Source organism: Aotus nancymaae, unplaced genomic scaffold, assembly GCF_030222135.1.
Source record: "Aotus nancymaae isolate 86718 unplaced genomic scaffold, 86718_ANA_hifiasm-v0.15.2.pri h1tg000099l, whole genome shotgun sequence".
In the NCBI taxonomy this organism is placed as follows: Eukaryota; Metazoa; Chordata; class Mammalia; order Primates; family Aotidae; genus Aotus; species Aotus nancymaae.
In genome coordinates this window covers 9,122,612-9,136,935 of record NW_026988514.1, presented here as the reverse complement: position 1 = coordinate 9,136,935, position 14,324 = coordinate 9,122,612, and the positions used below count along the sequence as shown (strand labels likewise).

The window sequence follows — 14,324 nt, the reverse complement described above, 5'->3', positions numbered from 1 at the left end:
TTTTCTTTTTTTTATTCTGGTACACAAACTTCAAAGTGCACTTAACTGAGGATGACTAAATAGACAGAAACATTAATATATTTTTAAATATTATTATTTTATAAAAATATATAATCTTCACAATTCTGTAAAGTAGGTGACAGGCTTAACAGTGTGAATTTACCAAAAGTCATAAAGCTAGTATATTACAAATCTAAAACCTGAACAAAGGACTGGCTTTCAGAATCCTAATAGTGACGATATAGTATTATTTTCTTTAAATTTAATTTATGGTTGGTTAAATGTGGTTGGTTACAATGAAAACTAGCCAGTCAAAATGGCTTACAAAATGACCCCAACTTCTGTAATTTCTGATATTCTAAATTACTTCAAGAATGCAGAAAAGATAAATGTCAGTCTATGATGCAAATTTATTAAATCTTAACACGCTACCATAACTGCTCAGATTTTTTTTTTTTTCTTTTTTTCCTGAGACAGAGTCTTTGCTCTATTGCCCAGACTGGAGTGCAGTGGCATGATCTCAGCTCACCACAATCTTCGCCTCCTAGGAGCAAGTCATTCTCCTGCCTCAGCCTCCTGAGTAGCTGGGATTACAGGCGCATACCACTTCACCCAGCTAATTTTTGTATTTTGAGTAGAGATGGGGTTTCATCATGTTGGCCAGGCTGGTCTTGAACTCCTGGCCTTGTGATCCACCCACCTCGGCCTCCCGAAGTGCTGGGATTACAGGCATGAGCCACTGCGCCTGGCTTGCTCTGAATGTTTTAAAAGGAAGTATAATATTATAGGTCAAGCCTTCTTCCTTTTCTCCATTTTCTCAGAGATAAACAATATCCTAAGTTTGGTGTTTATGCATGGTTTAATCTTTTCTACATATATGTATATCCATAAATCTATGGTATTGTTTTGCATATTTTAAGCTACATGTAAATGGTACAATAATGTATGGAGATATATATATACACACACACATTCTGCATCTTGCTTTTAAGCCCAGCACTACATTTCTGAGATTATCCTTGTTCGCACATACGGCTCCAGTTCATTTTAAATGTTATATAGTATTTCATAGAATGACTGTATCACAATTTGTTATTCTTCTGTTGATAGATTTGATGCTATTTCTAATTTTTGCTATTAAAGATGGTGCTGCAAACAACAGTCCTCTGCATGACTCTTTGTGCACATGTAGAACAGTTTTTCTAGAACCTAGGAGAAGTGCTAGATTATAAACACTTAACGATTTACATTTTGTTTAGAATAGATTCTGCAACAAATTTATCTCAATGAAGAGGTAATGAAATTATTCTTGAGTGAAGCTTATAATTCCCCAAAACACTAGTTTATTATTGTGCTAATTTAGCGATCTGAAATCAGTATCAGAACTATCCTAAGGAGTGATCTGCATTTCAGTTTATAAAGAATTATGCTGATATAGCCTAAGCCCTTTGTAGAAATTAGCTAATCTATCAATTTTAAACATATGGATGAATTTTAAAACACACAGTGAGATATTAGCTGACTTCATTCCCCAGTGTAGAATAAGATTTCCGAAGTTCCAGAACTTCATTATACTGTGGAAGTGACTAAATGAAGCTTCTTATGAAACAATAACCTATGGGAATACATGTATACATGCAATTAAGAAGCCTAACACTTATTCTTCCCTGATAGAAATATTTGTCTCCAATGGCTTATGACCAAGTATTTAATCATAGTTTAAAATATGACTGGCAATGCTAGTTTATAGAGTTCTATCTTCTGAATAACACAAATTATTCCATATCTGAAAACATAAAATCTAAAATGCTCGAAAATCCAAATTTTGGAGGCATTGACATGACGCTCAAAGGAAATGTTCACTGAAGCATTTCTGATTTGAATTTGAGATGCTCAATCAATGCAAATATTCCAAAATCTGAAATCCAAAACACGTCTGGTCCCAAGCATTTCAGATAAGGGATAGTCAACCTTTAATAATAGTAATAAAGAAAACACCATCGATCTCTGAAGCAAACAATTTGCCATAGACTAGTTTTCATTTAATTTTTAGTTTTAATTTAATTTTTTGAGGTAAATTACATTATTTGCCAAGGTACCTAAATTACAAAAGGAGAAAGGTAGCAGTTAATGATTCTTTGCCTAATTTTTGGAAGGAAAAACTTACCATACTATTCCTTGAGCTCCTGAGCCTATAGGTTTTAAATTCTGATACCGTTTCAGCACTGTGAATGTAGAATCTCCAATCTCTACACTATAAAAATTGTTGTCACGCTTGCTTCTGCTCATGATGGCAAGCAATTAATTTAATGGCTTCATCCAAAAATTCACCAAGAAGCTGCAAGATGGAACAAAATGTGATGTTAACAAAATGAACTTGTTTTAATCTTAAAACTTGAGTCCTTACTCTGTTTACTTACTGATAGAAACACAGACTGCTATATCATGAAAAGAGCTGCTTTGTTACAAAACATAAGGAAAAAAAATACCACAGAGCCTTGATCAGCATATACCATATGAATGAGATAGTTTTCCTTTTTTTAAAAACAAGTATTTATTAGGATAAATCACTCCTCCAATCTAGAAGTTACTAGTATTAATACATTAATAACTTACTACAAGATTAACAAAAGAAAGCAAATAATTAAAATTAAACATGTTTTTAACATCACTCCACAGTTCAAAACAAACTTAAAACCAGTCTTTCTCATGTGCTTATCATAGAGAATTAAAACCTTAATTCTGTAAGAAATTTATATACTTTCATTCAAAAATGGTTAACAGTCTCATTTAGTGCCAAGTGAAAGGAACAACAAATGGAAATAAATTGACTAGCATGTGTCACCCTTGCCTAAAAAACAAAAGGTATCATAGTGCCTTCACCATGACAGATCTTCTGATCTGCCAAGGCAACATCATGGTGTAACACACATACTGTAATGGGTGAAAGGACCAGAAGCAAAATAAAAGAAGATACAGACAATGACTTAGCATATAGGAATACAAAACAAAACAATACTATTCTAACCTGCTTCAGGCATCAAAAGTACGATCCAACTTCTGACTATCATTCTTTCACTATTTACAGGATTAAAAATCAAGAGTCTTTTTCTACCCATGTGAACACTGGTTATTAACAAACTCATTATCCATCCTTACTAGACAAAAGAGACTATTCCAAAATGTATGTGAGGCAGTTTTAACTTATTCCTCACCTCCTCAATAAATCATGAGACCAACTGAGTCTAAAGAATTATTTTTTTGTGTGTGGTTTTAAGATAATGCTTACCCCCCAAAAATCCTGATAATGACTTACAATACAAAAAATTCAACAAATATTAATTGCCTACTAGGCACTCTGCATGTCCTGGGGCCAGATCACAAATTAGGTAAGAAGGTGAGCCAGTGGAGTGTGGAGAGCATGAGAATGCCCTGACCTGATCCTTGGCTGCGACAGACATGGAGATTGTACTGCAGGAGAAAGGGGGAGCAAGAGTGGAATATGAACATTTGAGACTCTATTATAATGACTCAGATGAAAGAGAGAGAAACAATGAAGAGTCTCAGGCCTAATGGAGTTTAAAATAAACAAAAACTAAGCAGGAAACTCCAAACAATGTAAGCTGCAAAACCAAGGACAAATAAACTAGAAACAAATGAGGAATTAGACTTGGATACATTTTAAAAGGTCCAGAGAAACATTTCCAAAATCACTAGCTTTAGAAGTCATGTAATTCTCCAGAGAAGACTGTCTGAAATGACAAGCCTCACAAATTCTTCCTAAGTGGATAGACTGTAATAGAGAAAGGAGCTTTGGTAATGATTTAAACACTGAGCTATGTTCATAGAATGCTCACATACAGGTATCGTTCACTCTAATCATTTTCCTACCATAACCTTAATTCCCTCTTACTTACTCCAGTAGAGAAATAAGAAGAGAAGTGGGAGGAGTGGAAGGGAAAGTGTTGGTTTTCAGGCCATTTATTATTAATTACTCTACACATCTATCCTGGAAACTGGGTTTGCCAGGACATGGAGACAGTAATAATGATCTCTGATAAACTACAAATATGAGCAGAGGCTGAGCACAGAGTTGATGGTGTTTTCACCTTCTGGAAGGTTAAACAGTCTTCCACCTAAGCATTCAAACTACCTGCAGATAACTTACTTGGAGGAGTAGTATTTTTCTCTCTAAAAGATAAAGATAATCAGGAGAGAAAGAGGTAACTCTGTGGTGCTTCCCAAGACTTGACCATACTGTTACCAAAGTAGATAACAAAAAACCTGTTTCAGAGTTTCTCTACTTGTTGGAAAAAAAAAGAAAAAGTTGAGTAGATCCAGGAACATGCATGCATTAAGGCAGGTTTCCTTTTCTGCTGAAAGAGTAACACCAAGGAAAAGCTCCTTTGTTCTCAGAACAGGGTGGCCCAGCCACAGGAGGGTGATTCATGGTGACAAGAAGTGTGAACAAAATGTCAGGCAGCTGAGCATGGATAGTCACAACTCCCCAGGAGCAGGGCAGAGGCAGGCAGACAGGCTCCAAGGTTAAGCAGGTAGTCCCAGCTAGTGGTACCCTTGGCAGAAGCCACAGCTGCCACTTCCAAGAATAGAAGACAGAGAACTCACTACTCACTTATACTCAAGTCATGCGATTTTCACTGAAATATCTGATTTAAGCACCATACTATGTAGTATGAACAAGATGTTAATCAGCATCTGGCTCCTCACAGAGTTGCAGTAAGACAGAAAAACAGATCTTAAGCGGACAGCTTACATGCCTGATTGTAACTACAGCAGTGGTAAGGGCAATGAAGGAAAAGGGCAGGATGTCAGAGAAGTATATGCCAGTCTGGGCTCAGGAGCAGATACTTCTGACAACATGATGTTTAAACAAGATCTGAATACTGATTATGAGTCAATCAGGCAGGGAGAGGAGAGAGCTTTCTAGGCAGAAAACAAAGCACATGCAAAGGATCTAAAAACTGTACCAACTTTAACTCTATAATTTGATGAGTTGTGATAGACGTATATAATTACGTAACCACCTTCAGGAAAATCATGACACAAAACATTTCCATTACCTCAATACATTCCCTGTATGGTCAATCTCCACTCTCTACAAATACCCCTCTAACTCTTACCAACCACTGAATTGGTTATCGTGCCTTTTTTAGATCTTCATACATGTGAAATCATACAGTATGTAATTTTTGTTTGGCTTCTTTCATTTGCTCTATGATTTTGAGATTCATACATGCTAGAGTCCTTTTACTAAGGAATAAATTTCATTGTGTGGATGTACCACTTGGACATTTCAATTGTTTACAGTTTTGGGGTTATTATAAATGATGCTAGTATGAATTTCACACTTTTTTCCTTCATTCATCTTGGGTTTATTATCTAGGAGTGGAACTACTGAGGTCTATGTTTAACTTTATAAGAAATTTTCAAACTGTCTTCCAAAGTGGTCATATCATTTTCCATTTGCACCAGCAATATGTGAGCATTCTACTTGCTCCACATTCTTCTGATTGCCATTTAATTTTTCTATCCTAGGGGGTATACAGTGGTATTTCATGGTGGTTTACATTTGCATTTCCTAATAACTAATGAGGGTGAGCATCTTTTCATGGGCTTATATGCCATTTATGTAATTATTTTTGGTGAGATAGCTATTCAGGCATTTTCCCTAGTATAAAAATATGACTGTCATAATTATGAGTTTTAAGACATATTTATACATTCTAGATATACATTCTTTATCAGATGTTTTTTAAGTATTTTTTCCCCAGTCTGTGGCTTGCATTTCCATTTTCTTAACAGTGTCTTTTTATATTGAAATAATTTTAGGATCACATGCAAGTTACAAAAATATTACAGAATTTCTGGGTACCTTTCACCCAGCAGTAACATTTGAAAACCATAGTACAATTATCAAAATGAGGAAACTAACATTGGTATAATACTATTAACCAAACTAGAAACCTTACTCAGATTTTACCAGTTTTTACATGCCCTGACTATGTGTGTATAGTTCTAGAGAAATTTATCACATACACATATTAGTAGAAGCTTCCACTACAATCAGAATACTGAACTATTCCAGCCTGGTGCGGTGGCTCACTCCTGTAATCTCAGTACTTTGGGAGGCTGAGGCGGACAGATCACTTGAGGTAAGGAGTTCAAGACCAGCCTGGCCAACATGGTGAAACCCCATCTCTATCAAAAATACAAAAATTAGCCAGGCGTGGTAGTGCATGCCTGTAGTGCCAGCTACTTGGGAGGTTGAGGCATGAGAATCGCTTGAACCCTGGAGGCGAAGGTTGCAGTGAGCCAAGATCCCAACACTGCACTCCAGCCTGGGTGACAGTATGAGATTCCATCTCAAAAAACAAACAAACAAAAAACCTGAACGATTGCCATCACCTCAAAGAAACAGCTTCATGCCATCATCCCTTTATAATCACATACTCCTCCCAACTCTACCTGTGGCAACTACTGATCTGTTCTTTGTCAGTAGAATTTTTTCATTTAAAAAATGTTCTATGTTGGTAGTAGTGGCTCGTATCTGTAATCCTAACACTTTTGAAGGCCAAGGCAGAAGGACTGCTTGAGCCCAGGAGTTTTGAGACCAGCCTAGGCAACATAGTAATACCCTATCTCTATAAAAAAAAGTAAAAAAAAAAAAAAAAATTACCCAGGGTAGCAGTGCACACCTATGGTCCTAGCTACTTGGGAGACTGAGGCAGGAGGATCACTTCAGCCCAGGAGTCAGAGGCTGCAGTGAGCTATGATAGCACCACTGCACACTATCCTGGGCAACACAGTGAGATGGTTTAAAAAATCAAAAACAAACAAAAAAAAGTTATACAAATAAAATCACCCTATGTAATCTTTTAAATCTTTTGAAACGGACTTTTTTCACTCAGTTTAACACCCTTGAGATTCTCCAAGGTGTTGGTATATCAACAGCTTGCTCTTTTTCTTACTGAATATTATTCATTATATGAACGTATGACAATTTGCTATCCATTCACCTCTTTTTGCTATGACAAAGCTGTTATAAGGCTTTGTGTATACATTTTTGTATGAATATAAGTTTTCATTTCTTTAGGGTAAATATCGAGGAGTAAGATACTGTAAGTCCATGTTTAATTTTACAAGAAACCAGCAAACTGTTTTCCAGAGTGCTGTATCATTTTGCACTTCTACCAGTAATGTGTGGAAAGATCTACTTCCTCCACATTCTTACCAACATTTGGTTCTGCCAATACTTTTTATTTTAGTCATTCTAATAGGTGTGTCATATGTCATAATGGCTTTAAATTTGCATTTTCCTAGTAGCTAATGATGTTGATCATCTTTTCATGTGTTTCTTTGTCATCTGTATATGCTCGTTGATGAAGTGTCTGTTCAGTGTTTTATTCATTTTCTAACTGGATTGTCTTATTTCCTACTGTTGAGTTTAGAGACTTTTAAAATATATTCTGTATATACATTTTTTATCAGACATGCAATTTCCAAATATTTTCTCCCAATCTGTGGCTTGCCTTTTTATACTCTTAACAGTATCTTTCACCGAGTAAAAGTTTTTAATTTTGATGAAGTCCAAGTTATTATATTTTTTTCCTTTATGGATTCTGGTTTTGGTATAAGAAACCTTTGCCTGGCCCTAGATCAAAAAGATTTTCTCCCGGCCGGGCGTGGTAGCTCATGCCTGTAATCCCAGCACTCTGGGAGGCTAAGGCAGGTGGAGCACGAGGTCAGGAAATTGAGATCATCCTGGCTAAGATGGTGAAACCCTGTCTCTACTAAAAATACAAAAAACTAGCCAGGCATGGGTGCGCACCAGTAGTCCCAGCTGCTCAGGAGGCTGAGGCAAGACCACTGCACTCCAGCCTAGGCAAAAGAGGGAGACTCTGTCTTAAAAAAAAAAAAACAACTTTTTTTTTTCTCCTTGGTTTTCTTTTTTTTTTTGAGATGGAGTTTCGCTCTTGTTACCCAGGCTGGAGGACAATGGCGCGTTCTCGGCTCACCGCAACCTCCGCCTCCTGGGTTCAGGCAATTCTTCTGCCTCAGCCTCCTGAGTAGCTGGGATTACAGGCACGCACCACCGTGCCCAGCTAATTTTTTGTATTTTTAGTAGAGACGGGGTTTCACTATGTTGACCGGGATGGTCTCGATCTCTTGACCTTGTGATCCACCCGCCTTGGCCTCCCAAAGTGCTGGGATTACAGGCATGAGCCACCGCGCCCGGCCCGGTTTTCTTATAACAGTTTTATAGTTTACACTTTACATCTATGATAACTGTTGTATAAAAGTTTTAAGTCACAGTTTATTTCTTTGGTTATGGATATCTAAGTATTCTAATACCATTGGTTGTAAAAAGCATCATTTCTCCTCACTGAATTGCTTTTGCATCTTTGTCAAACATCAGTTGGCTCTACTCGTATGGGTCTACTGGACTTTCAATTCTGTTTCACTGATCTATCTTTTGATCAACACCACAGTGTCTTGAGTATAATGCTGTATGTTAAGTCTCAGAATCAGGTAGTGCGATTTTTCCAGCTCTATTCTTCTTACTCAAAATTGTTTCCAGTTATTTCATAATTCTGTATACATTTTAGAAGAAATTTGTCCATGTCTACAAAAAATAATGCTAAGATTTTGATAGAAATTGTGTTAACAATGACTTTTGAAGATCAAAAGGTTTTCTGGATGAAGTACAACTGGTTTATTTTTTCTTTTATAGTTTGGTCCTGTATGTGCAAGAAATCATTGCCCACTTAAAGGTTAAGATTCATTGTTTTGCATACATATGTCCAATTGTCCAAAAACTATTTGTTAAAAAGACTCCCAGTTTATTCCACTGAATTGCCTTAGTATTTTTTGCTGAAAATCAGATAAACATATGTGTGTGGGCCTATTTCTGAACTATTTTCTATACCATTAATAATATGTTTATCCTTAGGCCAATATCACACTGTCTTGAGTAATGCAGCTTTCTAGTAAGTGTGAAAATCAGGCAATTTAAGTCATTAAACTTTGTCCTTTTTCAAAAATGTCAGCTATTCTAGGTCCTTTGAATTTTTATATAAATATCAGAATTAGCTTGCCAATTTTTACAAAAAAAGCCTGCAAACATACTGACTGGAATTGCATTTATGGTATACATCAATTTGAGGAGAAATGGCATTATAGCAGTTTTGAGTTTTTTGATTCACAGACATGATACTTCTTTCCATAGGCCTGTATAACTTCTAATATACAGACCTTACATAATTTTGTTTAACTTCTCCATAAGCATTAATATTTTGAATGCCAATATTTTTATTTTATTTTTATTTAAATTTCCAATTATCCAATGCTAGTAATTGGAAATCTAACTATAATTTTCACACAATGCTGAATAGAAGTGATGAGGGCAAACATCGTTCCCTGTTCATGATCTTAAGAGAAAAAGCATTCAGTCTTTCATCACTAAGCGTGATATATATAAGATTTTACTAGTTGTCCTTTAACGGACAGGTTGAGAAAATTCCCTTTAAATCCTAGTTTATTGAGACTTTTTATCATTAATGGGTACTGAATTCTGTTAAATGACTTTTCTGAATATACTCAGATAATCATATAGCTTTACTTTCTTTTTTTTATTTTTTTATTTTTATTTTTTGAGACAGAGTTTCGCTCTTGTTACCCAGGTTGGAGTGCAATGGTGCGATCTCGGCTCACCGCAACCTCCGCCTCCTGGGTTCAGGCAATTCTTCTGCCTCAGCCTCCTGAGTAGCTGGGATTACAGGCATGCACCACCATGCCCAGCTAATTTTTTGTATTTTTAGTAGAGACGGGGTTTCACCATGTTGACCAGGATGGTCTCGATCTCTTGACCTCGTGATCCACCCACCTTGGCCCCCCAAAGTGTTGGGATTACAGGCGTGAGCCATCGCGCCCAGCTAGTTTTACTTTCATAGTTGGTTCACACGGCAAATTACACTGATTTTCAAATGTTAAACCACCCTTGTATTCATGGAATGAATCCCACTCGATTATAAATTATCATCTATCTTTTTTATATGTTGAACCAGCTGGCTATAATTCCTTTGAAGATTTTTCTATCTATTTTTATAATGAATACTGGTCTGTAGTTTTATTTCATATTAGAGCAATGCTGACATAAAATGAGTTGAGAAGTGTTCCCTCTCCTTTTATTTTCGGAAAGGCTGTATGTAACTGATATTAATTCATCTTTAAATGTTTCATAGACTATCTCAGTGAAGTCTTCTATGATGAATTGGTTTTTTTTTGAGGGACTGTTTTAATTATAAATCTACATTCTTTTATAAACATAGGAGGCAACTATTTCTTAAATAGGCTTTGGTAGTTTGTGTTTTTCAAGGAAATTGCTCATTTAATAATCTAAGTTGTCCAATTTAATGTCTAAAGAATCTATACTCATGTCGCCTCTTTCATTACTACAAATCTCATTTGTGTCTTCTCTTTTTTCTAATCAGTCTGGTTAGAATTTTAGCACTATTATTGATCTTTTCAAAAAAGATTCTAATTTATTTTTCTCTAATGTTTTACACTTTTATATTTCAATGCTTCCTATCTTTATTTCCTTCTCATTGCTTGTTTTGGAGCTATTCTTCCTTCTGGTTTCTTAAAATAGAATCTTAAGAGTACTGATTTGAGAACCTCTCTTTATAATATAAACATTTAAGCATCAATTTAAGCTTTATCCCATAACTTCATATCCATATTCAATAATAAAAGCAGACACTTTTGAAAACTCTTACTTTACATGAGGTCCTATTTATTTCAAGTGCTTTGTAAGTACTATTTTAATCCTGAAAACAGCCGTAGGAGGGTTTTCTATTTGTTCACAGCTAGAGGGTAAATCTAGTCCCTGGTATTAGACCTCATATTTACATTCTGTCTGATGTTTCCTTATGCTAAGAAAGGTACTATAGTTTTTCCATCTTACAGATGATGAAACTGAATCTTACAATGATTAATTGCCTATGGTTACAATATAAGGGGTAGATTGAGTCCTTCAAAAATATACCACAGTGAGTCCAAAAAAAAAAAAAAAAAAAATCCTGAAGATAAAGAGAACATGGAGGAAGAGAGGTTCTAAGTCTTAAAAACCTGTTGAGTCTGAGATATCAATTTGGTAACCAGATACAGAACTGGACCTCAGATGAGTAGTCTGGGTGAAAGAAAATTTAGGAGTTGTCACTGTTAACTGAAGCAATGAGAGACAAATTATTCCAGAAAATAGTGGTAAGTAAAAAAGAGACAAGATTCAGCTGTATAACAACCACATTTAATGAGCAATTGGAGAAAGATAAGCTGACAAGGAAGCTGAGATGACGCAGCCAAAGACCTAGATAGAAAACAAGGAGAACACACTGCAGAAGCCAAAGGAAGAGTGTGTTAAAGAACAAAGCAGCTAATAGCACTGTTACAGAGGTGTCAAGCCATTTGAGTGGAGCAAATGCAGTAGAAGCTAAATTAAAATGAGCTGAAATGTAAGTAGGAAATGATTTTAGAAATAAGGAAACTGGATACAGTTACTTCTTTAGAGAAGTTTAGCAAAGACCAAAGATGAAATAGATAAAGAAGAGTAAATGGTCAAGGGGGGATAATTAGATTACTAGATGATATATAATAGAGCATAGTATAACACCTATAACATAGAGACAACCTGAACATGTTTATATGCTAACAGAAAGGATCCAATAAAGAGGGGGAAGAATGAGAATGGGAGAGTGAGAAAGAAAACAGGTTTCACAGATAGCATATCATTTCGAAAAGGAAGAAAAGAATGGGATCCAGAACACATGTGTGGCCATACAGATGGAGATACTGGTGTGTCACTGCCATAAAAAAGTACCATCAAGAGACAGAGAGAAAGTGCAATTTCCAATTGTGACATTACCTATCTATTGCACACTATATAACAACATATATAATTCTATGAATTATATAAAGAGACAACATATATATATACGTTTTCGTCCACAGCTCCTGGCTCCTAACTCCCATATACCTTGTTATCATCTTTTGTGATGATGTTGGGGTGCTTTAAGCCTCAGAAAACAGAATCCCTTTCTCTGATATCCTCTTTTCACCAGCTCAAGGCAGGACTCTAATCTTCTCCTGCCTTTCTGACTGCAGGTTATAAGGCTCTCATTTCAGAAGGGGTCCTGTCCCATACCCTTGAGAAAGGAATGTTGCACAGAAAGACTAAGAAGAATCAGAAAAGACAGGCTTGTAGGTTTCTCCACTCGGCCTGTTAGAGTACACCCTTTTTTGTCCAATCACATTTCTACATGGTTGTCAAACATGCCTATCCAATAAATCTCCATGAAAGGCTCAAGAAGACAGGGTTCAGGGAACTTCTGGATAGCTGAACACGTGGAGGTTTCTGGAGGATGGCATGCCCTGGGAAGGCTTGGAAGCTCTGTGTCCCTTCCCCCATACCTTACCCTATGCATCTCATTATCTGCATCCTTCTTTAATATCCTTTATAATAAACTGGTAAAGCTGTTTCTCTGAGTTTTGTAAGCTGCTCTAGCAAATTAATCTAACCCAAAGAGAGGGGCATGGGAATCTCAACTTGGAGCCAGTCAGTGAGAAGACTGTTATCTGGAGGTGGTGGGAGGGGACTAAGTCTTGTGGGACTGGGCCCTCAACCTGTGGGTTCTCATGCTATCTCCAGGTAAATAGTGTCAGAATTGAATTGGAAGATACTTAGCAGGTGTCCATTGCAAAACCCATCACTTGCTTGGTGTGTAGGGAGCTCCCTCTACACAACATTTGGTCACACGAGTCTTCTGTGGTTATTGTGTTGAGAGAGAGAACAGAAAAAAGCACTTTTGAGTTGAGTTTTTCCACCTTCACCAAGATAAGGGCATTAAGGATACTGGTGAGATTTATGGAGGATGAATTTGATATACTTCTCTCTCCATTATTAAGCCTGAACAGCAACAGTATGTGTGAGAAGGAAATGGCATGGTTTCTGATGACTCATTTCCCTACTCAAGAAGGCTTCTGAGATTAAAAACAAAGGAACTATTATTAGAGAATTTAGATCTCAGTTAACCGATGGGGTAATCTGAGGCTCAAAAGAATTAATGTGCATCCAAAAGTATGGAAATACCGAGGTTCAGCTGTAACTTTGAAATTTCACCTGTCACTACAACTAGGGCGAGAAGACTACAATCATGTCAACAAAGCTGAACTACCATCCCCCAAACTCTGATGTATCTCATTTGTTCATTTCCCTTTCCTTTTCATGAAATATTTTTACCACTTTCTGTATCTATCCAAATTCTAAGACTAGCTTAAACGTGATCTTCATAAGCCTTTTCCATTCAAACCAGCTCTAACCTAAATTCTCATCTAAACTACTTTGCTGTATATTTACTTATGCAGATATCATTGTCAGACTGTGGTCTTTCTGAGAGCAAGGGCTGCCAACTCCTACATCTTCAGATTTCCAAAACACTTAGGCTCTTCATAAAGTTAGAACAAATTAATGCTAAAAAAAGTTAACCACGAATGTAAATCTTTTTAAAGTAACAAATTACTTAATAAATTGTTTCATTTATCTTTACCAGTGTTTTTATTAGCAAAGTTGGGGGGCTATATTAGGTTTTTATGACTCAAGGCTTATTTCTGTGATATCTTTACATATCAGGCTAACCACCAATCCATAAAATGGCTAGGCTGTCAAGCCTGAACATAGAAACACACAGGTTAAACTAGTTACATAAAACCTTCTCTAGGAGGAAAGAATGAATTCAATGCAACCATACAGCCAGACTCTAGAGACCCTGGAAACTAATTCAGGTAATACAACAAGGTTCAGAATTTAAGATGGCTCCAATCATCAGGCTATCCTGACAATAAGTCAGAGGTAACTTAGAGCCCATCTATTTTTACTTAACCTGGTTCTGTGGCTACCAATAGAACTATCTATGATGGTTAATTTTACGCATCAACTTGTCTAGGACACAGGGTGACTATATATTTGGTCAAATGTTATTCTAGGTGTTTCTATGGGGGTGTTCTGGATAACTTTAACATTTATATAAATAGACTGAGTAAAGCAGACTGCCCTCTGTGATGTGGGTGGGCCTCATTCAATCAGTAGAAGGCCTGAATAAAACAAAAATGCCGACCTTCCTGAGAATAAGTGGGAACTCTTCCTGCCTACCTTATGCTTGGACTGGTGTTTTGCTGCCTTTAGACTCAAACTGAAACATCAGTTTTTCCTAGACCTTGAGCCTACTGGCCTTTGGACTGGAACTACTTTC

The 14,324-nt window shown here is 36.5% G+C and overlaps 1 protein-coding gene across 4 annotated transcripts in view; it reads right to left on the bottom strand.

Moving 5' to 3' along the window:
* The window catches only part of MAPK8 (mitogen-activated protein kinase 8), a 120,650-nt gene that overhangs the window by 37,983 nt on the left and 68,343 nt on the right, over window positions 1-14,324 (bottom strand). For all 4 annotated transcript variants that reach the window (XM_064370120.1, XM_064370121.1, XM_064370119.1 and 1 more), the window contains exon 2: window positions 2,168-2,338. In XM_064370120.1, coding sequence (XP_064226190.1) covers window positions 2,168-2,289 — 122 coding nt within the window. In that variant the 5' untranslated portion in view covers window positions 2,290-2,338. The remainder of the gene's footprint in view (window positions 1-2,167; window positions 2,339-14,324) is intronic.